This window comes from Caretta caretta, chromosome 18 (assembly GCF_965140235.1).
Source record: "Caretta caretta isolate rCarCar2 chromosome 18, rCarCar1.hap1, whole genome shotgun sequence".
Lineage (NCBI taxonomy): Eukaryota > Metazoa > Chordata > Testudines > Cheloniidae > Caretta > Caretta caretta.
This window is the reverse complement of record NC_134223.1, coordinates 18,959,770-18,984,085: the sequence shown is the minus strand read 5'-3', so window position 1 is coordinate 18,984,085 and position 24,316 is coordinate 18,959,770. Positions and strand designations below refer to the sequence as shown.

Here is a 24,316-nt window from a genome sequence, read left to right as displayed (position 1 = left end):
CCTGAGCAATATAGTTAGGTCAACCTATGTTTTAGGTGTAGTCAGATCTTACTCCATTACTGACATAACTGGACAATTAAATTTTCTATCTGCATCTCATTACAGCCGGCTGGACAAAGGCCTGGCCCTGCTGGTCAGGGAGCGGAGGACTGACTTGGTTATAATTGAAGGGATGGGCCGCGCTATCCATACGAATTACTATGCAGCTCTGCAGTGTGAGAGCCTCAAACTTGCAGTCATCAAAAACTCATGGTTGGCTGATCGGCTGGGCGGAAAAATCTTCAGTGTCATCTTTAAGTATGAAGTGCCACGCAAGTGACTGGGGTGGAGGCCTGAAGTGTGGCAGCAATGGACTTGCACTAGTTTTACTTTAATTGTAAAGAATGTATTTTTATTACGACAGGGAAAATGAATTCACATGAAATTCCATATTTATACTGTGCTTTGTGACTTAAAGCAACAATATTCATTATATAAAAAATACACCCAAAATATATATGTATATCACTCACTGTTTATTTTGGTAAGTGTTTATTTTAATGCTGCAGTATTTGTGATGGAAAGACTTTATTTTTTTGTTCTGTGAGACATTCATATAGAAATATATTTAAATGTCAATGAACTCTTTTTATATATCTCTGCTTACTATGCCAGCAGTGACTTGGCACATACCAAATAGAGTTTTTAAAGTGCTGAAAGCGTTTGACTTTGCATTTGAATATTTTAGTTCATGAAATACTTCAGACCTTTCTAAATTCTCTCTTGTTAAGCTAGGAAGAGACTTATTTCCTTGCAAGCTCTGAGCAGTGTTTATTTCAGACACACAGGAGCCTAGAACAGTAACTGACCTGATCGTCAATGAGAGCAGCAGACTTATTGCTGCTAAGATTTATCCAGCTGCTGCCGGGTGAAGTTAAATTCCTGAAGCTCGTCCACCTCCATTCCTGGGTTTTATAGTCTTCTGGATCCCATCTAAATGGGTTAAGGAAAACCAGTCTCTTCAGCTAAATTGTCTAATTTTTTAAGACTGAACCAAAGCAAGCTCAATTCCTCGCCCATACAGCTACTTAAATTAATCTGGAATAAGGCCTTCAAGAATTCCCATGTACTCTCTTCTTCCATTTGATATTCCTGTACCCTAAAGACAGAATCAGCTAATGCATGCTTCTCTTAATCTGTTCCGCTTGTTAAACCCTCCCTGGCAATAAGATTTTGGCCAAACGTACACATATCCATGCTAAACTACTTGGCTTTTGTTGATCAGCTCAAAGCACTGTACCTACACGCCGGGTAACAAGTGACTTCAGGTCACGCTCACATTCATTTCAGCTCTGCTCCAGTTTCCCTTAAATAAAGGCAAGTAATTGGAGGGTTATGGCCAAATCTTCAGCATCAAATAGCCATTCAGAGTGAATGGTAATGATTCCCTCCTGGCCATTCTCCAAGGATACCTGCGAGAAGATGCCTGTTTCTTCTCTGCTCCTGATATTCTAAATAGTGGAAAATCTGTAGTAACGTAAGCCTGCTTGGTGAAGTCTCCATTAGCTTGCAAGGAAAGATACTCCGTACTCTTCACTGACTTTCACTATAGAACTTTAAATTAGCAGCAGTATCCTATTTAGGGTGACCAGATGTCCCGATTTTATAGGGAGAGTCCCGATATTTAGTGTTGTTAGAGGGATGAAAGAGCAGAGTCAACTTGTCAAGAACTAATTTAATTTAGTTTTAAGTAAGTCACATGCTCTTTTTCAAACAACTTTTTTAAGGGTGGCGGACTGGTTACGTTTGCAGTGGTGACAGGCTTTCATAGTTTTAAATAGCATTTGCTATGTGGCTCTCAGCCTTGTATTAAAGCACTAGCATGTCTCTTACAAGAGGAGGGATAGTCTCAGCACAGAAGTCTGCTCTCCCCATGAAGCACCATGTATTTACACAGTAAACTCCAGTCAGCCCAAAGGTGAATATGAACCATAGTCAACATGCTGCTGCTTCTTCCCTCACCACCCAGCCAAACAGTAAATGGAGGTCTCTTACCTTTCCGGGGGTAGATGGAGATCATCACTTACTTTATTCTCCCTTAAATTAGATTAGATCCCTTATATCGTTCAGTCAAAAACAAGCCAGACAGACAGTAACATTGAATGTTTAATTTGAAAATTCCTACTCTGTAATAGCCGGGATTAAACATGTCCTTAAGTAACTTCAGCCAAGTGATCAGACTGTTCCTCTAACATTTTTACAGGTTTCAGAGTAACAGCCGTGTTAGTCTGTATTCGCAAAAAGAAAAGGAGTACTTGTGGCACCTTAGAGACTAACCAATTTATTTGAGCATAAGCTTTTGTGAGCGGCAGCTCACTTCATCCACAGTATGCATCTGATGAAGTGAGCTGTAGCTCACGAAAGCTTATGCTCAAATAAATTGGTTAGTCTCTAAGGTGCCACAAGTCCTCCTTTTCTTCTAACATTTTTAGCATCCCTTATGCTTCACCCTCCTGTATATACTGTTAGGTGCCAGGTGCAAAGAGACTCTACAGATGTTCCTGCTACCACAAGGCAATGCATGTTTCCCAAGTTTTGCAGTTGCCAATATTCAATATGTTACTGAAACTGACTGTCCCTCTTCACCCTTTCCCACTACAGCCACGCAAAACTAGCAGCAGATATAAGGCAGTATATACAGGAGGGCAATGCATATGCTGTGTAACATGCTCTGCCACTAAGCCCGACTCTTCTGATATGCGGAAAGGCAACCAAAAGTCTCAGAAACCAAGGGTAAGAAAAATGCAACTTCTGTTGGATCACACGTTAGTTAAATTGGCCCTGCTGATTTAAGAGCCAGGTTATTTTAGTTGATTTACCTCATTTTATTTAGTTCAAGCTCAGCATAACTGAGGCCGTTAATATTCCATTGCAGTCACTCTTTCCACAGGTGGCTGATATTAAGTGAGTCATTCAATTTGAAAACCGCAGGCAGCAAGATTTGCACCCTCCCCCACCCCCCCCCCCCTTTTTTTTTAAATAGTCAATACATTTTCACTGGGAAAAAACTCACCTTCGTGTGGTCGGTGAGTGAGACCTAGGAACTTGAGACTGGAAGTTTTGCATGAGAGTGAATCTCAATCATTGTGCCCTTCAACATGCTCCTGGCTAGCATCTCACTTGGAGGAAGTTATACTGATAAACATTGGCAGGTGGCAAGCAGCTGCATTAATTTAAAGGCTAAATATCAGTTTGTTTTTTAATAGAGCTGTTCCCATGCTCTGGCTCCGAATAAGTGTATTTTGTCTAGCAAAGCTGTTCTTTGATACTTGTTATGTTTTCAGTATTCAAAGCTCTGTACAGACACAATCTTTGTCATACTGAAAAATGGCAGGCAGTTACCTGGGCAGCCCATGGAAAATGCTGCTTATTCTGTTTTACACTGCTCTTGAAGTCTCATTCTAGAGTCTCCTAAGCTTGGTTCCAGAATATTCACACTGATCCCCTTGACTTGCAGCTCCACGTGTCATTCAGTTTTGAGCATTTAAAATGAACAATTACCGCTGATGGAGGTTGCTGGCTTGACAGCCACAATCCTCTGCTGCGTCACAGAGCAGGGACAGCTTACATGCATCACTCTGAGCTGCAGGCTCCACTTCTAAAGGTGCGTCTATACTGCAGCCGAGGGTGTGACTGGCACAGCCTGCAGACAGACTTGCAGTAGCTGGTACTCGAGCTAGTTCACTCTACACAAGCTGCTAGTCACATCCCCAGCTGCAGTGTCGCCATATGCTAAGGGTATGTCTACACTGCAGTCAGGTGTGACAGGGGCACACACAAACTGGCCACAGCTTCACTTCTATTGTTATTTGAGCTAGCTTGGGTAACATGGGCTAACTGCTTCAAAACATACCCCAGCATCAGCGGGAGGGCTGTCCAGCCCATGCTGCTAAGGCTTCACTGCGATGGTTAGGTGCTGCAGTCACACCTCCAAGTCCAGTGTAGACAGAACCTTGTATGAATGAGGTGCTCATTCTCCACGTTTGCTCAATCCTCAACCTTTGAGCTGTGACTGTTTTACGAGGGCCACCCAGTAGCCATCAGATGCTGACATCTTCAGTAATCATTGCTAGGCTGGATTTAGTGCTCTAGAGCGGCCAGGATCTGGAGTCAGTCCTCTGAGCTATTTAGTTCTCTGTCTGCAGTTCAATCATTATAGAGATTGACCTTTCCTAGTGCTAGGGGAGCTACACTCTAGGTATACAGAGATACAGTACCAGTGCAGAAAACTCATGCAGAGAAACAGCTACTACTGAATACACACCCTAGGAAAGAAATTGATTAACACTGAGACTCCACTCCCTAAAGAGGTTCTTATGGTTTAACCTTCTCTGGATTCTCTCTTGCACCTTCTTTTATTCTGAACCGATGACTCATCTCCTCGATGAGAACAGAGCAGCAAGATTTCTGAAAGATATGAAGGGGGTGGGGGAGGAGAAGGTGTTCCATGTGACCCAGAAAAGTCCCTTTTAATATACACAGGGCCTTGGTTGTACTAAGGAATCAGCTGAGCACAACAAGGCTGAGATCCAAGTACAGGAACTGCAAGAGCTGTCTTTTCTTTGCATTCATTCCCTTACTTGTCAAAGCATTCGTTAGAACTACTGGTACTTTAGAACAAATTTATCATTGCCAAGGAAACAGGACAGAAGTAGCAAATAAAGTGGGTGTACTGCCAAGGCTTTCCACTTGCACTAGTTTTACGGCAGCATAACTTAAGCAATGCAGTTGACGTTAACTCTGACACACACTCGTCCTCTGTCTGTCCACAGCAAGTTAGAAGGCACACGGATACTAACTATTAACGAGAGTTAAACAAAAATCAAGTTTTTTTTCTTATCTCCTCCAGTTTATTCCCTAAATAAATTCATAACCCTCAATGATATCATCACGAATCACAGGCTGTGGAAATGTTATAGATCATCATTCGAAGTGAGGAATAAACAGATTTCTTTCCATAATGGAGATCGTAGTTTTGTGCAAAGATCCATAGTAATACAGAAAGATGTTTCTAAGGATACATCTATACTGCAGCTAGAGATGTAATTTCCAGCTTGAGTAATTGTAGCCACACTGGCTTTGACAGAGACAGCAGCATAGCAATGGTGTCATGGGCTAACAGCTCATGGACAATCCTGTCTGAGATCCTAGGTACATACTCAGACACTAGCTTTGCGACCTGAGCTGGAAATAACTTCTCCAGTTGCAGTGCAGATCTACCCCATGTCAAATGTTTTCCACCAGGTGGGGTCCAGGACACCTCTCTGACTTGCTACTTACATCAGAGGAGGTGCAGCTGTACTGGGGGTAGGGATCTAGGTCCATCGCATGAGAGTAAAGCTGTGCAAAGGTAAGGAGGTGTCACAGTGCCACTGACCTTCTCCCGTTCAGCAGCATGTCGGCTCTTGTTTGACAACTCCACCAAAGCCACAATCACTCCCAGCACGAGGCCAAGGGCAAGAACCAGGAAAAGTCCTCCCATGGCTTGCGGTTTCAGAGGACTCCATGTGTCCGGGCCCTTATGGAAACAGGTGGTTTCCCACCACTTGTTACGTAGGTAGTCCAGGTCGCCTGACTCGCCCAGTTTCAGCACAGCAAGGGAGAGTTTACTGGCCCACGGTGATCCTGGAGGGTAGCAGAGAGAAGTGAACTGGAGCATTATACGACACTTGCACAACTTACTGCTAGCCGCTCAGGCACAACCCATAAATACGCAGCAGGCAGTCGGTTGGCTGCTGCCTACCACCTCTGGAATGGCTGCAGTCCAGGCATATATTGTGTGTGTAATTGTTGAAGCTTTTTGAGAGGAAAGATGGGATAACCATGACAGATAATGTTAAATCTTTGCATTTTAAAAACAAACAGTCACATCTCAAAACAGCCATGCAGTAGGAGCGGCTGAGCTGTTGGACAGTTATGCTATCCTCATGCCAAAATATAAATGCTCATGCTAAAAAAATAATGAAAGAGATACAGGGAAAGGCAATGTAAAAAATACAGGCAGAACAGCCATTAAAGAGAACAATCATCAAAGCCTTCCCAGCAAACTTTTACTTTTTTTTAAAGTCCTCAGTATGCATCGGCTGCTATTCTGGGACGTTGGGGCTACAGAAAAAAAATTAACCAATCACTGACTGGCAGAGGATTCTTTAGCCTCTAAAGAATGAAGGGTCCGTGTCAGAGAGCAAAACTTTGTGAGCCCAAAGTCATCAGCAGAATTAATATGTTGGATATTGACGTTGCTTCGGGTCACAGAGCTCCCCTCGGAGTCTCATGGCAGGAGAGGCTGTTTTGGACCTGGCCCATTGAAGTTTCCTATGTCCCATGGGCTGGCAGAAGGGCACTGAAGTGGATCTAGAAATCAGGGGTTTTTAGCTCTGTGGCAAGTTACTGCAAGTGAGTTGAAAGGAGCTGGCGGGGTGGAAACAAAGCAGCAGACACGTCTCACCCTTTGCTGTGGCCAGGCCGAATCCCCGTGCTCCAACAACCTCGGGAGCCCTGATCAAATTGCAGTGCCTGGCTGCGAGAAGATCTTGGGATACAGATTCCCCAATGAAGGCATAGTTCGATTCCAGCACACGCTGAACCGCCTCGTGGTAGCTTTTGACTAAAACATGGTCTCTCCTCTTGTCCATGTACTCATAGATCATCTGATGGATGGGATTCCTGGAGTTCTGCAGCCCACAAAGTAAAGCGTCAAACTCGCAGTGATCAAGGAAGCGGCTGTACAAGACCGGTGTGCACCAATTGCAAAATAGCCATCTGGAGAAGATAGTTTAAACTCTCTCTCCCTCTGAGCCTCTGTACTGAGAGCTGCCAATGCTCTATCCCTGGTGGGGAAGTTAACCAGTCTCTCAGCAAAGTACACAGGTTTCAGATAAAAGGTAAAGCATCACCAGGCAGACCGGGGATACACAGCTTTAAAAGTCAGCAAGAATTGAAGCGGGAACACATCCAGCCTATGCAGGAAGCTCACTAGCTAAGCAAAAGCAGCTCATCAAAGCTTGGCTAGCACAAGCTGTCTACGTGCGTAGTCTGACTCTGAGCACAATCACAGCTCCTGGGCTCTTAGGGACTCTACAACAGGGTCAGGCACCTTGAAGAATTGAAACGTGGAGGAACTTTCTACGGTCCCAAACTCGATCTCTCTCTGCTTCACGAGATCTTCAAAAGTTTGGATTGGAAGCGGCTCGTTCCCAGCACGCAGCAAGGCGGTGAAATTGGCAATATAGGCAGCCAGCAGAGAGAGGGTGAACAGCCACCAAATGGCAGCAATGATTCGCCCGGACAGTGCTTTGGGATGAGGTGCTGCACCTGCAGAGGAGAGAAGGCAGCTGCAGGGTTCGCAGCTTGACACGCTCACGAAACGGACAGCGCGGGCAGCCTGGAGCGGATCCATGTATTTAAAGGGACTCAGGGAGCTTGAAAAAGTGCGTTTCTCTTTATTTAACGACACTCGTCCCGATGGAAACTTCCCCTGCAGCGCTAGAGCCCAGCACACAGCAGCCATGGCTAGTACATGAGCCCTGGACAGCAACTCAGCCTCAGCCCAGTCCACCCACCCGCTGCAGGGAAACCACACCGATGGCCAGAGGCAAAGGAGAGCCTGGCACCCTCTGACCTCAAACACCGGTGTTCAGGTAACGTCCCTTCAAACCACCTCCCACTGCAGCCAGACTCCTCCACCCCTCCGGTGCTCAAGCAGAGCGATGACTAAGGTACTGTCTGTGGTCCAGTGGGCAGAGTTAGTGCTGCAGGACGCCCTGCTGAGATGGCCTTCTCCATCAAAATCAAACAGGCAGGGCCGTCCATAGAGCAGAGCATGCCAGCCGCACACAAGGTCTTTACACCGCGATGGATGTGGGCCGAAATGGTGCGATCGGCTCCCTGACAGCTGTAGGTTTAGCTGGTCACACCCACAGCCCCACTAGGGTCCTACCTTGCAGGGTAAGAGCTCCTGCTCCAAACCAGAGGCTGTTCAGAAAGGTGAAGTGGTTCTCCTCACTCTTGGGTTCCTTCCATTCACAGGGGCTCAGCCTATGGAAAGAAACCAGGTGTCACAACAGCCCTGCCAGCATCAACCGCAGAGGGGCCGGGGTTGTTCCGTGGCCCACACAGCTTCAGTCTATGATTCAGAGTGACTGCGTTCCTGTTTGGAGCACCCGGGCCATGACCTTGGAAGCGACCAGCTGATGCTGCCCTCGACCTGGGGTGCATCGCAGCAGTGAAGGCTTGGGACGGGTGCATTGCCCAGAAACACGGACAAGCCTCCTTCTCCCAACCTGGCCACGGTGGCAGCCAGCTGGGAGGAACAAGTGCTGGGCTGCGAAGCTGGGCCTTCCGCAGGGAGTGGGGCGGCACTGAAGGGAAAGACCTGGTACAAAGCGAGCGGTGTGGGCCCCAGCACACTGAGATCACTCTGCCCTGGGGGCATGAATGGTGGCTGATATGCACTGGCACTGGGGTTGCTTAACTGCCCCAGCCTATGCCCAGGCCAAAGGAGAAGAACGAATCCAATGAGGCAGTTCCAAGTGAGAGAGGCAGGAGGGGGAACAGCTCAGATGATCACCAAGGCCTCTGGTTACTGGGGGGCTGTGCTAAGAGTGGCCCTGTTCACATCCTCAACTCTACTGAAGCAGCAGAGATGGGCTGTGCAGGGTGCTCGGGACAGGAGGCGCAGCGAGTGGATCTGTGATGACATGGATTCCACAGGGAAATCCCAGCACAAGGAAGGCAAAGCAGCAGCTGCTGTTCTAGCCTGTGGCTGCAGGGGGGCCACGCTGCGGCTGGCTTGGAAGTGGGGAGTGAAGTTCTTCCTCCCGCATCATGCCTGGATATCCCTGCTCTGCATGGGCAGGAGAGGAGAGTAGCGTGACCAGAGGTCCCAATTTTATAGGGACAGTCCCGATTATTGGGTCTTTTTCTTATATAGGCTCCTATTACTCCCCACCCTCTGTCCCAATTTTTCACACTTGCTCTCTGGTCACCCTAGAGGAGAGAGAATTCCACCCACTGAAGCCAGTGTGAGTGAAGCACCCAGAGGTGAGTTGCACCTTAGACACAAACATGGTCAGGTTTAAGGGGAGAGAAATTAACTGGGATGAAGGTGAAAGCACAGGGATGAAATTCGTGTGTTTAAATAGAGCATCCAAAGCTTCTTAGAATGTTAGAGACATGCTGCATGTGACTATCTAGAGGGGAAGAGACCCTGATTTTGCTGAGATCTCTCAAGTACCGTGGGCCTTAAAAGAGACACTTTATCTGCACTTTTAGCCCAGTGAGCTGTTCTGAGGTGTGCAGAAGCAAATACAACCCAGTGCTTTGGCTAGGAGTAAGGGTCTGTTCGGTGCCTGGGGAAAGCAATAGGTCCCAGAGAAAGCCAAACACATTGTACAGAACAGCAGCTGTATTTTTACCTGGCTGCAAGGAAGAGGCAGAGGCAGGTCAGCAGGTAAGCAACCATCAGGCCAGTCCAGGTCTCCTTACTGAAAGGAGCAAGGAAGCCGAAGAGAGAAGCACCCTGGGAGGCAGCATCCTTCCTGAGCAGGATCCCGATCCCTGTGCCCAGGAATGGCATGGTGAAGGAAATCACCTCTTCCCTCACTGACGTGATCGTCAAGGGAGCCACAGCGAGGTCTGCTTCCTGCAGGACAAGCCGTGATGTCTCAGCAACCCTTGGGACACAAGCTGGAGGAGTCTCAGTTCCCAGTGGACAGGTGGCCACCGGACAACCCCCATCACTGTCCCACTTAGCAGCCTACTATTTGCCATTCTGGCAAGCCATCCCCATTTCGGGAAGAGCCAGGGCTGAGAAGCAAGTTGTGTCTCCCAATTCTCCAGGCTGCAGCATTTACAGGCATGAATCATAGAATATCAGGGTTGGAAATGACCTCAGGAGGTCATCTAGTCCACCCCCCTGTTCAAAGCAGGACCAATCCCCAACTAAATCATCCCAGCCAGGGCTTTTGTCAAGCCTGGCCTTAAAAACTTCGAAGGAAGGAGATTCCACCACTTCCCTAGGTAACGCATTCCAGTGTTTCACCACCCTCCTAGTGAAAAAGTTTTTCCTAATATCCAACCTAAACCTCCCCCACTGCAACTTGAGCCAGAGCCAGGATTTGGAGAGCTGCAAGTAGGTACACAGGGCCAGACTCAAGGCAGCGTAGGCTCTAATTTGCAACTTGCCACCAGGTGGCAGCACAGGACAGGACAAGGCGCCCATTCAAACGTGTCCTTAACTAGTTTATTGTAATAAACCCAAAGAGGCCTGCTTTCTCCCTCCCTCCTCCTCCAAAATCTACCTGGAGCTACATACACTTGGGCTGGCCCTTTATTTCTGGACCAGCCCTAGCATGTATCCAGATAGATCCATGGAATGTGAAAAACAGGAAGCGTACAGTAAATGCACCCTTGTTGAGCAACTGCTATGACTGTTACTCTGTTACTATGCTGTTACTCTGAAACCTATGACCAAAAGTTTTCAAAGTTACTCATGTCGGTCCCAGGAAATCAGAGAGACAAGGTGGGTGAGGTCGTATCTTTTACTGCTGGTGAAAGAGACAAGGCTTCGAGCTACACAGAGCTCTTCTTCAGGTCAAGAAAGCTTGTCTCCTTCACCAACAGAAGCTGGTCCAATAAAAACTGTGACCTCACCCACCTTGTCTCTTTGAAAGTTGGCAAGTGAGTTTGTCCCAGCCTCCAAGGCGTTTGCATCAGTTTCATTCTGACTCCGTGATACCAGCTAGCAAGGGCTGCACCTCGGGTGTATTTCAGCCAATTGTTTGGTTTTAAGACAGTTTCCTTTAAAGCCTTTATCTTCGGCACATCAGACTGAATGGAACACTGCGGCCACTCGGTTGCAATCCAGTACCTCTCAGCAGTCCACGAGGCAGCACAGCCTAGTGGTCTGAGCACAACACAGCAAGCCAGGAACTCCCACTTTCCTTTGTGGTCTTGTGCACAGTCATGTCCCATCTCTGTGTCTCAGTTTCCCTATCTGAAGAATGGGGATAACACTACTGGCCTACCTCACAGGGAGGCCTCCATACCAAATGCTTGCCAAGTACTGCGTGAAGAGGAGATGTGCACTAGGCACTTGGATTGTTAGTGCTGAGGTGAAGTGGGAAGGGTGACAGCTCCCTGGGGTTGTCAGGGAAACAAGAATCCCCGGCGGGGGATGCTAACGTGGTTGTTTCCACCCCCACACCTGGGGAAGTTCAGCCCTCCCGAGAAGTCACCTGCCTGACGATCTCGCCGACCATCCCGGTCCAGTTCCCACTGGAGGAGACAGCCCCATAGCGGCCATCTTTCACTATTGTCACCTTGTAGTTGAAGTGCAGCTTCTTGGCGAGCATGTCCAGCAGATCCAGGCAATAGCCCTCCAGCTCTGTGCCTCTTGCCATCGCATAGGGGTCTTGCTACACGCAAAGGGGCGGGGGTGGGGGGTGGGGAGGAGAAGGATGTTTGAAACCAGACAGCTCCACCATCAACAACCAGGAACCGGCTGTGAGATCCTTCCCCATTTCAGCAGCCTCCACCCCCCTCGGCCTGCCAAACCCCCAACAGATGGCCACCTGCAGATTCAAGACCTGGTGACAGAACCCAGGATTTAGCTGTGGTGCTTCCAGGGCCTGGAAATCTGCTCCCCACACACCTCCTCCCTGGTAAGAGATGCTAGCAGTCACTCATTCACATGAAACATAGACTCCCCCAATCCTAAAGCAGGGCGGCCTCGTTTTTTACCACTTAGGCTTTTATTTGCTTTTCACATGATCTGTCTCTGCTTTTGAGCCTCCTGACAATGCTGAGCGACAAGTCTGGGCACTACCAGCTTCCGCTGCGGGACACGACTCAGTGGGCATTGGCCGCGTCTAGCTGGGAACAGGCCCAGCTCTCAAGATAATATGTGTTTGAAAGAAGCATCCACCCAGCCCTCCTGCTGGATTGGGTCCATTCTGTCCTGGAAGCCTCCAGGCACTCTTTCCTCTAGCCTGTGCTAGCTGGTACCTGAGCGCCCTAGAAAGACTCACTGAAGACAGACAGAGGAAGGGAGTTTGGTCTCAAAAACAGACGAAGCCACGTGCAAGCCTAGGGGTGGGATGAAGAGAGTCCGCTACCCCAGCTGCTAGCAGCAACATGCTCCTTGGCCTTACCAGGATTGTTGTGACAGTCAGCGTCTGAGGATCCGTTGCCCCTTGTCCTTCCTCATCGCCACCCTGCAATGCAAAGCATTCAGGGTGAGCAGCTGGATCTCAGCCATGAAGTGCGCCGGCTCAGCCCGACCCATTGTTATTGTACCTAGGGGCCCAGTCACAAACAAGACCCCATAGTGCGAGGCACTGTATAAACACAGAACACAGACGGTCCCTGTCCCAAGGGCCTTACCATTTAAATGGTACCACAGAATTAGCAAGCCTGCTTTCAAGCTGTGGGAAAGCAAATGGCACATGCCATCGGGAGTGAAGGGACGGCTGCAAATTCCACTTTCCACCCATGCATCAAGGGTTGAATGCTGGCACGTTCCTGACAGCAATGAGTGAAACTGCCCTCTCTCTGCCCCGTCACACATTGTACCAGGGTCAGCACGGTGTAGTGGACTTAGGAGACCTGCACTCTATTCTCAGCTCTGCCACTGGCCTGCTGGGTGACCTTGGACAAAACATGTCTCCGCTCTGTGCCTCAGTTTCCCCACCTGTAAAATGGGGATAGCAATACTGCCCTTCTTCATAAAGCACTTTGAGATCCACTGATAAAAAGTGCTGCATCAAAGCCAAACACTTACCAACACGGCCCTGCAAAGTGCTGGAAATACTCTCCACCACCACAAAAGGTGGAAGTTTAATATCATTATCCCCATGTGGCAGATGGGGAAACTGAGGCACATGGCAATGCCAAGGCCACCAGAAAAACTAAGCGTCTCCTTTCGAGGCGCTCAGCATAGAAATGGCAGGAAGGGCTCGATCCAGCAAAGCAGACTCATTTCTGCTTTCTGCACTGGAACTCCGGGGTAAAGGCATCTCACAGGCATGTGTTAAATGGTTCTAATAATGGCAGACTCACCGCTGGGGTTTATCCGGTTCACACACTAAACACCTGGCGATGCCCCCAAGGTCCTCTGTGCCTTCCCCGCTGGGGCAGGTGGGCACCTTGCAGCATCAGAGAGCCACACTCCAAAGTATGAGGTTTTGCAGCAATCCACTTGCCACATGGTTCTGCAGGAACACAGGCCCTGGTCCTCCAGCCTGCAGTCCCGGCACCAGGGGGCCATGTTCAGGGCAGCCAACTCTCCATGCTGTTGCCAGCACTGAACGTCTAGATTTAAAGGGCCAGATTCTCAGCCGGTGTAAGTGAGCACAACCCCACTGCAGTCAATGAAGCACCATAGCTCTTCACCTGCTTTGGAGCGGGCCCAGTGTTCGCAGCGATATGTCTCCCCCTCCCACTCGACTCCGTCACCTGTCACTCGCTCCCCAACGGTAATTAATAAATCACAACCGTTTACTTTATCGTGTGTTGCCAACATATTTTACCCAAACAAAAAATCACTTTCCATGTTGTCTCACTTCTTGGGATACACAGCACATACACATTCTTTCAAAAACGATCAATTTACACTGCAGACAAAACAGCTGGAAGCCAATTAAGGCCTCATTAGAGCTCACTTCCAGGAGGCACAGAACGGCAGGGAGCATTAGATAAGGGGGAGGTAAGGAAAGCACAGATTCAGTTCTGCATGGAGCACTGAACTGGAAAACAGTGTTTTCCTACCTTCACAGCCCTCGCACGGCCACCGTCACAAGGTTTTAGGGCCAGAACCTGACCCATTCTAAAGTTCTTCTGAGCTTTGCCTGAAAACAGGCCAGGTTCTATAAGACGTATTTACATCTGCTTTGCTGCCAAAAGAAACACCAAGAGCTACTATTTTTGCAGGAGGTGCAGCAGAAAAAGGGGGTCTGATCTGCCAGGGTGTTGAGTGCCCCTGGAATGGAAGGAGCTGGGCACCTCCCAGAATCAGGGCCTGAGTTGGGTGCCATCCGTCAGCAGCTAACCAAGATGCTGTTCTAGAAGCAATGCTGAAATTGCCACTATCGCACAAAGCGCTGCAGAAGTCAAACGAGCTGCGTTCGTTTCAGTCCCATCGAAAGAACTGAACGAGAGGAAGAGACAAAAACTTGCCCAACGGGAAGAGTCGCATTGATGGGGAGAAAATAAGGGACCCTGCAGGAAGCTGAAGTATTTATTTTTGTAATCAGCAACACAGCAGGAGAGTGAGTTTGTGTGTGGGGGGGCTGGAGGGTGAGAAAACCTGGATTTGTGCTGGAAATGGCCCAACTTGCTGATCACTTTAGATAAGCTATTACCAGCAGGACAGTGGGGTGGGAGGAGGTATTGTTTTATGATCTCTGTGTGTATATAAAGTCTGCTGCAGTTTCCACGGGATGCATCCGATGAAGTGAGCTGTAGCTCACGAAAGCTCATGCTCAAATAAATTGGTTAGTCTCTAAGGTGCCACAAGTACTCCTTTTCTTTCTGCGGATACAGACTAACCCGGCTGCTCCTCTGAAACACAGTGAATGAATCCATCTGTTTATCTACCTGCCTCCCTGTCAGAAGCAGCACAGTCTGGTGGCTAGAGCACCAGCGTGGGAATTTGGGGTACGTCTTTACTGCAAAGGAGCCCCCCAAGCCCCACGGCACCTGCCACGAGCTGCAAGGCTCACGTTGCAAGGCTAAAAATCGCAGTGTAGATGTTCCCGCTGGGGCTGGTGTCTGAACTCCAAAACCCTCCCCCTTCACCAGATTCCAGAGCTGCCCCCAGCCGGAATGGAAGCATCCACACTGCTACATTTAGCCCCAGAGCGCCAGCCCGAGCCAGCTGCCCCAGGCGCTGCCTGACTGGCACAAGGGGTTGTTTTTTGGAGTGTAGCCATAATCCAGGAGAGCTGGGTTCTGTTCCCCACTCTGCCCTGCTGTGTAACCTTGGATAAATCACTTCCCCTCTCTATGCCACTGTTTCCCCTCCCTCCCTTTTGGCGTACAGCACCATGCACAACAGAATCCCTAGCTTGGCTTGGGCATCTAGACACTATCTAATATAAAAATAATAAAGGGCATGTGTACCTGGCAGTTGGAGTCAGGTAGATACATCCGTGCTAGCTTGAATCTAGCTGGCGCGACTCAAACAGCAGTGAAGGCATGGTAGTGTGGACCCTGGCTCAGACCAGGAATGCAAGTGTGGACCCAGGTTTCCAGGCAGATTCATGCAGCACATGCTGTCATGTCTTCATTGCCAACCTGAGCTGCATTAGCCAGATCACAGCTAGCATGGGGATGCCTACCCGAGCTGCTATCAGACCTGCAGTTTATTTCTAAACAGGATTAGATTTAATTAGTAAACGTCCTTTAATTGCCTATTTCTTCCTTCATGCAAAAACCTGGGGCACTGTCTCCCCTTTCCCCTGAATTATTGTTAATTGAAATTATTGGCAGTTAAAACACAACTTGAGGGCTAAGAACAAGGATTTTGTGCGTGTCTGGCTAAAAATGCAGCATTCCATCATGCTGAAAAAACAGACAATCCAGTGTTTGTTCTGACCCTCAGTGAGGAGTTTATTTCTATCGTCCTGAAATAATAATAGCTGAAGGTTGGTTTTTCCTTGAGGCTTATTTTGATACGGCAAAAAATTTAAAATCCATTAAAAAAAAAAACCACACACACACAGGAACCGATGTCATTAACCATGAAAATTCATTACAAAAATTAATCCTTCCTGATCAAACTTTATGCACTGACAACACTAATACCAACAACCCACTCTGGAGTGAAACAGGCCTTTTCACATGAACATTCACAGCTGTGTACTAACAAACTGACATACCTTACTGACAGCATTTCCAGTCTCGATAGCTCCTGCAAATACAAACAAAATGTTTTTGGTGAGGGTTACTCTGCTTTTAAAGGGCAATGATCACATTTCCTAGGGGGGAATTCGATCCAGGGAATGACTCTCCTTGATTTCAGGGGGCTCTGTATCAGGTTCAGAGTTTGGCTTCATGACACTTGATGGGTTTATTCTGTGTGCTCCCTTGTTCCCACCACACTGTTAGTGGGTAGCAAATACCTACAGATACATGTGGCCAAATGCCACAATCCCAGCTGCCACCAGTACAGAAAGCCCTAAATGTTCGCTCCAGGAAAGGGTGCCCAGGGACCTCACCTGCATCCCTATGGGAAAGCCTTGTTGCAGCTGATAGTGATGGAGACACGTTCCCTAGTGTTTTTCAATCATCTTCGCTATGAAATTCTGTAGGGGGGGCAGGAAGTTATTAAAAAAAAACAAAACAACACCCAGACATCAGAGCGAGGCTCCCATACTCTCCAGTTGCATAGGGCTGGGGCAGCAGAAGGCACCCGGCCGTGCAGCCACCAGGATGGAAGCAGGAATCCTTCCCCGCCATGCCCCATTATGGAGAGCCCATTGGCCCTGGCATGGCATGCAGGGTGCTGGGAAGATGCCGTGTCTTTGAAAAGAGTGAAATGAAGACAGGGACCCCACTGATGATGGCACTGGGGAGAGAGAAGAACGGACTCCAGCCTGAGCTGCTGCCTCACTGTGCCACCCTCGGGAGCACACAGAGCAAAATGCCAGTTACTGCTGCAGGAGTTTAGTCTGGTGCGTGACAGCACGGCCTAGTGGGCAGGGACTCAGGAGACCTGGGCTCTATTCTTGGCTCTGCCACTGGCCTGCTGGCAAATCATTTCCCTGCACTGTGCCTCAGTTTCCCCATCTGTGAAATGGAGACAACGACCCTGCCCTCCGTCGTACAGTGCTTTGAGATCTGTGGCTGAAAAGTGCTGTATAAAAGCTGGACACTATTATTAGTGGTGAGATCAGGACTCCTGGGTTCTATTCCCAGCTCTATCACCTGACCTTGAACAAGTCCCTTTGAGCCTCAGCTTCTGCATCTACAAAATTACAGCTAATACTCACCTCCCACCCCAGGATTGCAGTGCTAAATGGAAGTGCTTGGAGGTGCTGGACTAAAAGCGCAAACAGTCCAGAGCATCGTTTACTAGCTGCACAGAATCAGTTTTCCACGGGAAAACACAAGCCTGTGTTTTGGGATGAGAGAGATACCGACCTACCAGCCTGCAAGGCCAAACCCCGAGCAGAATTCAGAGCACTTTCAAATGGAAGCTGCTGGGCTCTTTCATTTAACAAAGGTTCATCAGCTTTGCCTCTTCTGTTCTCAGGCTGAAATCTAGCTTATTGTAGAACAAACCCAGCTTTCTCCTTCGCTGCTGCAGTTCTCCGGGGAGCTGGAACCTCCTCAAAGGAGCTCTTTTGTTGTTTCAGAAGTTAGAGCCAGCACGAGTTCCTTTGGGTTCCTTTTTGAAGAGTTTCTTGGAACTCTTGGAACAAAACAAGCATCTGTGTTGAAGTATGCAGCCCCCCCGCAGCGGCGCTGCATGGGGCCGTTCAAAACCCTCACTGTCAGAGCCGCATCCAGCTCTCACTGTGTGAAAGGACGGTAAATAACTCGCGCCAAGCCCTAACAGTGACATTTGCACCCAAATCCACGGCCGGCCCTTTGTGAGAATCCAAGTACACAGCACAAAATGAAGGGGGTAGAGGAAAACAGAGACAAATGGGAGCTGTGAGCCACCTGGACACAGAGCAACCTGTGCTGGGGAGGGCTGAAGCGCTACGTCTAGGCCACGTAGGCGCTTGCTCCCTGCCCCTTCAACAGCAACAGGCTCTGCTCCAGGGCCAAACCGCCACGGCCATTTCCCGCCCCTGTGACGAGGGCGCAAGCCACGGAACGAGACGTGGGTTCCGATTTCGCAGGCCGCAAAGGGAGGGTGGCTTTTGGGGCCTAAGCCCGTCTCCAGGGAACCCAGGAGAGGCCAGGAGCGGGGGAAGGGACAGGATGAAGGGACTGCGCTGCAGAGGGGACACGTCCAGCTCCCATCGGCGGTGTGGGCCTGGTGCTCCACTGGACGGCAGGGGGGAGCCGGAGGGCTGCGACACGCATTGACTGTGCATTTTGGGGACAGCAAGGCCAGCAGCGCCTTCGTCCACCCCGCTCCGTGCCCCTGAACTCAAGCCTTTCCCAGTGGCAAGAGGCCACCTCAGCTTCCTCAGCAACAGACCTGAGATCTGAGAACTGCAGGTCTCGTATTCTCAGCCCTTACCCCATCCGGTCGACATGCCACATGGCACAAGCGGCCTGCCAGAGGAGACCTTAGCCCAGGGCTTTTCCGTTCCGCACGGGCAGTGAGAGACCCTGCACCACTGTTCAGAGGAGGGGGCTTGACCCAATTTCCTGCCCCCTCCCTGCTTGCCCTAGAGCTTGTTCCTGAAGCAGACGACTTGGGAGAACCTAGGAAGTGGAAGGAACCTGAGCAGCTGAACATCAGCTCCCTTGGCTACACAAGCCCCCTGAGCAGAGGAGAGTAAACTGGCTCTTTGTGCAGAGGGCTGAGGGAGGGGTGAACCCGTTCCTCACTGTGCCAAGCCCCTGCCAAGCTCCTGTTGCTGTCTGTGGATAGCACTAGGGAACGCAGCATCAATTATCCACAAACCAAGCAGGGCTTTTCTCTCCCTCAAACACCTCCCTGGAGCCCCTGCGTCCCCTCAGGGACACACCATGCCCAGGAGGCGTGTCAGAATGACTGCTTCCCGTTTCACACTTCCCTTCCAAGATGCTAACAAGTTACATGAAAATACCACTGGCAAGGGGCAGGCTAAAGTGGGGAATGCTGGGGAGATTTTAGCTACAGACACCTCACTGATGTGGTTTAGCAAAACCCAGCCTCCCTTCCCAGTTCTCTCCAGCCAGTTTGCCTCCTGGCCCCACTCATCCACTCTACAACCAAAACGGGGTTAGCCACATGTCTCCTAACCTGGTGGCAGCATGGTTACAAGCTGCAGTGCAGAAGGCACCTGGCTGCATCCCTGTAGCCAAGCTAAAGCCTTGGACAGAGCAGAATACACAAGGGACAGTCCCGTATGCTCGCATCAGTGAGGGAGCTGCACAGATGACCGCATCCCAAGGTAGAGTGAGAATGTGTCTGGATGGTCCCTCCCACGTCTGGAGCAGACTTTGCTCTCACCTGCCAGGCGCGATCCCCCCAGGAGCAGCAGGCCCATCGTCACGCACAAAGCCAAGCGAAAAGCTTCCTCCATCAGGGCGGAAGCAGCTGGTGCCCAGAGGGAGCCCTGCTAGAGACAAAAGGCAGGTAGGGTAAAGTCAGTTTCACAGTTCACTAGGGCTGGGTAAATGTCATGGCATCGCTGATTTTCTGCATTGTATTTTTAAAAATCTCTGACTCAAAGGGAGGTCTCCAGGGGAAAGTATGACGGCTTATGGGACCAGGCACCTCAGTGAGGGGTTACCAGTGCATTTCACTGCAGCAAAAGGGCCAGGACATGCCACAAGCAGGGTTCTCCAGTCACCGTTCTTGCATCAGAAGGAAAGGGGAAACGGGAGGACTTACAATTAGCGTGCCGGGGCAGAAGAGAAATGGCTGCAGATGTGTGTGGTAATGAGGTGCTAATAGAAAAGCAGTGCTCCTCATTAGCCTGCTTGGGCTGGCAGGAGGAAGAAAGCAGAGTGAGCGCAGAGCAACTGGACACAGGCCAAGTACTGAAATCTTGCTGGTTTGTGCTGCAGCCTGAGTTGCAATTAGGGCAGGATAAACAACAAAAAAGGAGGATTTGTTTTCTGGGAAAAGAGTCAGAATTACAAGTGTCAGCTTCAAGCAAAACTTTTCAGGGATTTTTCACCAAAATGTTTTGAAGTGAAACATTTTCATTCTGCACCAAACAATGAACAAATTTCATTCTGAATTGTTTCCTCACAAAACTGGAAACGTTAGAATGTTATGAAATTTTTTTTTTAACAGAGGTTTTCCTAAAGTTTGAAAAGCCGTTTGTCATTGAACAACTTTGATGAAAAATTTGCAACCAGCTGTAATTGCAATGACAGATGCAATGGTGCTGTATTATGCCAAGTCACACAGACCATTGCAAAAGGCTCTAGTTCCTCTATTGCCATAGCACGAAACCACAAAGCCAGTGCCTGCCCCAGAGAGCTCACACCCCAGGAAATTATACAGAAGAGAGGGCAAGGTGCTGTAATCTTGGAAATGACTCGCTCCCTTAGTGGTTTGAGCACAAATAGCTGGTTAAGAGACAAGGTAAGGAGAGGGATCTCTGGTCCCCCGTCCATAGAAAATAGGGCAGAGCAGCTAGCTAAGCCCAAGATTTTCAGAAGCAACTTGTTATTTTGGGTGCTCAATTTGGTGCATTTTAAAGGGCGTGATCTGCAGACAATGGAGCACCTGCCCTCTGGAGCTCAGGACCCCTGGCGGTGCCTCACGCAGGGCACGCAGTATCCAAGCACCCAAAATGACTAGCCACTTAAAAACCTTAACACACTTTTCCAAGGCCCTGCCCACACTGCTGAGTTACCAGGGCACAGTTTGGTAGCATCAGCTGCCTCTAAGGTTCCCACCACCATCGCCTCAGATCTTGCTGGAGAGGGTAGATGGAATTCTCTGGCCCGGACACATGGCCCAGGCCACCTCTCTGGGGAGAAAAATAGGTTTTCTCCCAAAGCTGATTCGTTCTCAAAACCCCACCTCATTGGCTGAATGAACTGGGTCTGCACAGCCTCCCAGATCAGCTCCTGGCCCCCCTATCCCTAGTTCAACCCTTAGCCCAGGGAAGAGACACGTCTCTCAAATTTACCTTGCTCCAAAAAGCTCACCTTCTTTTTCAACTGGACAAACAGGCAGCAGCTCCTCGTGTTTGAATGCTGGGCTCAGGACTCATGGTCCAGTTCACACAGGTCAGATCTTGAGAGAGGGCTGGATCCAGGGAGGTGCTGAGTGACTTCAGTTCCCATTAACTGGGGGACTTAGCACCACTCAGGATCCCAACCAAAGAGACTGCCAGCTTGACAACCAAGAGGGTCCCAGCAAACCTTGGTGCTGGACAGACTCACAAAGCTCCCCCAGCTGTTCGCCCAGTGTGGGAACTCACCAGGGGAAGGGACCCAGGGCTAAAACAACAAATCCAGTCCTCCCAAGTGCTAGCAGCTCCCACAATGGCTCATTCAGCACCTGTGCTTCCCAAACTGCCTCTTAAATGCTTCCATTTATATTTTACTTCTTCCTCCCAGCTCTAGTGGCGCTCACCCCCAGCCCGGGATCCCGCACACACTCAACAATACAAAGACACAGTTGTTTCCCTAGCGGATTCCCTCTAGGTTTTCCTTCTCCCCTCCAAAGAGAGCAAGAGGAGCTGAAAGAAACCAAAGCTGATGCAAAAGCAGCCTTTCGGGAGTAAACATTACAGCTGCCTTCTTCATAAAAAGAAAAGGAGTACTTGTGGCACCTTAGAGACTAACCAATTTATTTGTCTCTAAGGTGCCACAAGTACTCCTTTTCTTTTTGCGAATACAGACTAACACGGCTGTTCCTCTGAAACCTTCTTCATAAAGAGACTTCAAAAGTGGGGTTTGATTGTTAAATCCCAAAGGCAGGGCGAGAATTCAGTCTGGGGTGCACACCTGGGTTTCTGGAAAATCACTGCGGGGTGGAGACTGAGCAGCAGCTGCAGTTAGCTGTTGCCAGAACACCAGGTAAATCAGCCACCACTGCACATAAAGAAAAAAAACAGTCCCCACCCGGGTTACACTGCAAATTGAGCTCTCAGCCGTTTACAACAGAGCACATACAGTAAAGTGCTGGATTTATTTCTAGTGACTTGGCATCTCCACTCAAGGAATATACTGGATTTGCGCTGGTAGTGAATTGCCTGTGCCTGCCATAAGCAAACAGCCTGGTGAAATGCTGGTTAGCAGGAACAGATTCCAGCTTTTCCAGCTTCTTACACTCAGGAATAAAACCTGGGAAGGCCATGCAAACATGTGTCATGCTCCACTAGGAAACAGTGTGTGACTTGGTCCCAGTAAGCTCAGGCACAAGGGGAAGGAAAGCCCCAAAGGGTTTCAGGGCATCCCAGTCTCCAGAAAGCTAGAGAGGGGGCTAGACTAGAGCGACACAGCTCTAGGGAAACTGGCTTGGAGTTAGCACTACTGTTGTTCACAGGGAGAGGGCTAGTCACTTCACTAGAAGCAGGAGGGGAGACAAGCAGAGCTGGTGCGCAATCTTCGGGGGCTTTCTCCTTCTACAAAGAGTTAACAAATACAAAAGCTGTCAGTATTACCAGCTCCACCGTTTGCAGAGTTCTTGCAAATTGCCATGTTCGCTGCCAAATCTAGCTAGCAGGACAGAGGACCCCAACGGACGGAGCTGAAAAGCCAGCTGCACACCTGGCCTTTCAGCTAAACAAGAAGAGGAGCAATTCAAGGTAGCGTCTCACTTACAGCGATTCCCTTTGCCTCTCCTAGACTGGTTTGTCTGCCAGGGGACCGCAGCAGAAACGACTCTGAGCTGGGATAAATCGAACATGCAGGCTGGCTCGCCCCTTCCCCTAGATAAAGGGTTGGACTCAGTAGGAGGAGCCAGGCGAAGGGGACTCCAGCAGGGAGAGTGCTGGCTATTGTTCCAAGCACGCAGCAAGAGCCCCTTGATTCTGGGAAGGCGAGAGGGGGCTCACGCCAACGCAGTGTCATACCAACAAAGTGGAGGGCTCAGAAGCAGAGTGCTCCAACAGGCAGGGTGCTGGGCTCAGACTCAGCAGACTCGGGTTCTGTTCTGGCTCTGCCACCAGCTTGCTGAGCGAGTCTGGGCAAGGCGCTTCCCCCACTCTGTGCCTCAGTTTACCCTCCCGCTCTTTGGCTGGCTTGTCTCCTTATACAAGTTCATCGGGGCACATAGAATCATAGAATATCAGGGTTGGAATGGACCTCAGGAGGTCATCTAGTCCAACCCCTGCTCAAAGCAGGACCAATCCCACATCTAAGCCACTAAGGCTATGGGCTGGGCTGTCTGACAGGTCTGTTATTTACTATAGTGTTCAGGCCTTCCCACAGCATCAGGACCCTGTGATGCTAGGTGCAAACACAAACACAGTCTCTGTGCTGAAGGGCTTCCAGTGTAAGGCCACAACATGTGGCCTACAAAGACTGGGGGAGACCATCAGATGTGTAGAACATACTTCTCGGGATAAACCCCCCTCGCTGCAAGAACGTGCCAGGAGACAGGCAAGCTGTCACAGACCAAAGGGCTCACGGCGTTCACAGACGAACCAGGGCTGGCTCTGAGCAGCGACCGCTAGAGAGTTCAGTGTCTTTGCAAGAGAAAACTGATTTGCAGCAGGTGGGTCTTGCCTCTAGCTTTGTATGTTAACAGCCCAACTTTCAGCCATGTAAAGCGCGCCCGGACCCCAAGGTGACAACCACCTTAGGCACACTATCAAACAGCGAGCTGATAAAGCAAGGTATGGTTTGCTGGGTGCTCCTTGCTGCATGTCAGGCGACGGGGAGGCCCTCGTTACTATCTGAAGCCTCGTTGCCCCTCGTTAACCAACTGTTTAAGTGAGGAATTAAATTGTTTTTTTATTAAAGAATTTATTATAATTATATATAAAAACTGGCAAAGTGATTGAGAGTTTGTAGGCATATTCACCAGTGTTTTGAAACACGCTATAAAATATCTGATCACACACAGATTTGTGTGAAATCCTGCCCCTGCCATGTCTCCTTTACCAATTTCCACATCAGAAAGAGCCAGCCTGGAGCGCAGTGCTATCCAGGCAGAAACGCTGCTTTGGCCGGTAATGTAGGTACATGACCCCTGGACGTTTAAATTCATACCCACTTGCAGGAACAGAGCTTCCCTTTCATAGGGAACTCAATGCAATCTGGTGCAACGCACCTTGCAAGGCAGTTGAAGTGTGAAGGCTACAGACCTGGATTAGAAGGCACAATTCCTGCTCCAGGGAGCTGCTGCCCTTCACCAGGGTCCACTGTCGCCCCTCTGTTGGGTGGTACCAGATGCCCACGGCCTTGCAGGGTGGCTTCCCAGAAGACGATACATCAGCGCTGTGGAGGCTGGCTTTAGTTGTACACGTACCGCAGCCCGGAAATGAGGTGGTCAGAGAGCGAACAGGGCAACCCCTTGTGGTAAGATGAGGCCCTGAAACATAAACCCTTGTATCAGAGGCCCGGTATGAGGCCTAAAGCCTGAACTAAAGGAATGGTCAAGACTTTGTTAACATAAAGCAAAGTTAACCTGTGAGCCAGAGGCAGGCCCTGCTCACAGAAGCGGGCAAGGAAAGAGCTGATGTTGCAAAAATACACA

General features: G+C 49.5%; 2 protein-coding genes across 6 annotated transcripts in view; one reads left to right on the top strand and one right to left on the bottom strand.

Moving 5' to 3' along the window:
- PANK4 (pantothenate kinase 4 (inactive)) overlaps positions 1 to 698 on the top strand; it is a 28,871-nt gene extending 28,173 nt beyond the window's left edge. For both annotated transcript variants that reach the window (XM_048824567.2, XM_048824568.2), the window contains exon 19: positions 106 to 698. In XM_048824567.2, coding sequence (XP_048680524.1) covers positions 106 to 319 — 214 coding nt within the window. In that variant the 3' untranslated portion in view covers positions 320 to 698. The remainder of the gene's footprint in view (positions 1 to 105) is intronic.
- Positions 699 to 2,127: 1,429 nt separating this feature from the next.
- LOC125624195 (putative glutamate receptor) lies at positions 2,128 to 22,542 on the bottom strand. 4 transcript variants are annotated; one of them, XM_048824572.2, is made up of 11 exons: positions 22,438 to 22,542; positions 19,157 to 19,265; positions 15,918 to 15,949; positions 12,192 to 12,254; positions 11,277 to 11,456; positions 9,456 to 9,682; positions 7,979 to 8,076; positions 7,136 to 7,353; positions 6,488 to 6,713; positions 5,417 to 5,664; positions 2,128 to 4,446 (listed from the first exon to the last, which is right to left on the bottom strand). In XM_048824572.2, the coding sequence occupies exons 2-11, from the start codon at positions 19,227 to 19,229 to the stop codon at positions 4,354 to 4,356; spliced, it is 1,458 nt and encodes a 485-aa protein (XP_048680529.1). In that variant the 5' UTR covers positions 19,230 to 19,265; positions 22,438 to 22,542; the 3' UTR covers positions 2,128 to 4,353. The 4 variants fall into 4 exon arrangements, with proteins under 4 accessions (XP_048680529.1, XP_048680531.1, XP_048680532.1 ...); XM_048824574.2 differs by having other exon boundaries at positions 19,157 to 19,262; positions 22,438 to 22,541; XM_048824575.2 differs by lacking the exons at positions 15,918 to 15,949; positions 19,157 to 19,265; positions 22,438 to 22,542 and adding an exon at positions 15,160 to 15,370.
- Between the last annotated feature and the right edge of the window lie 1,774 nt (positions 22,543 to 24,316).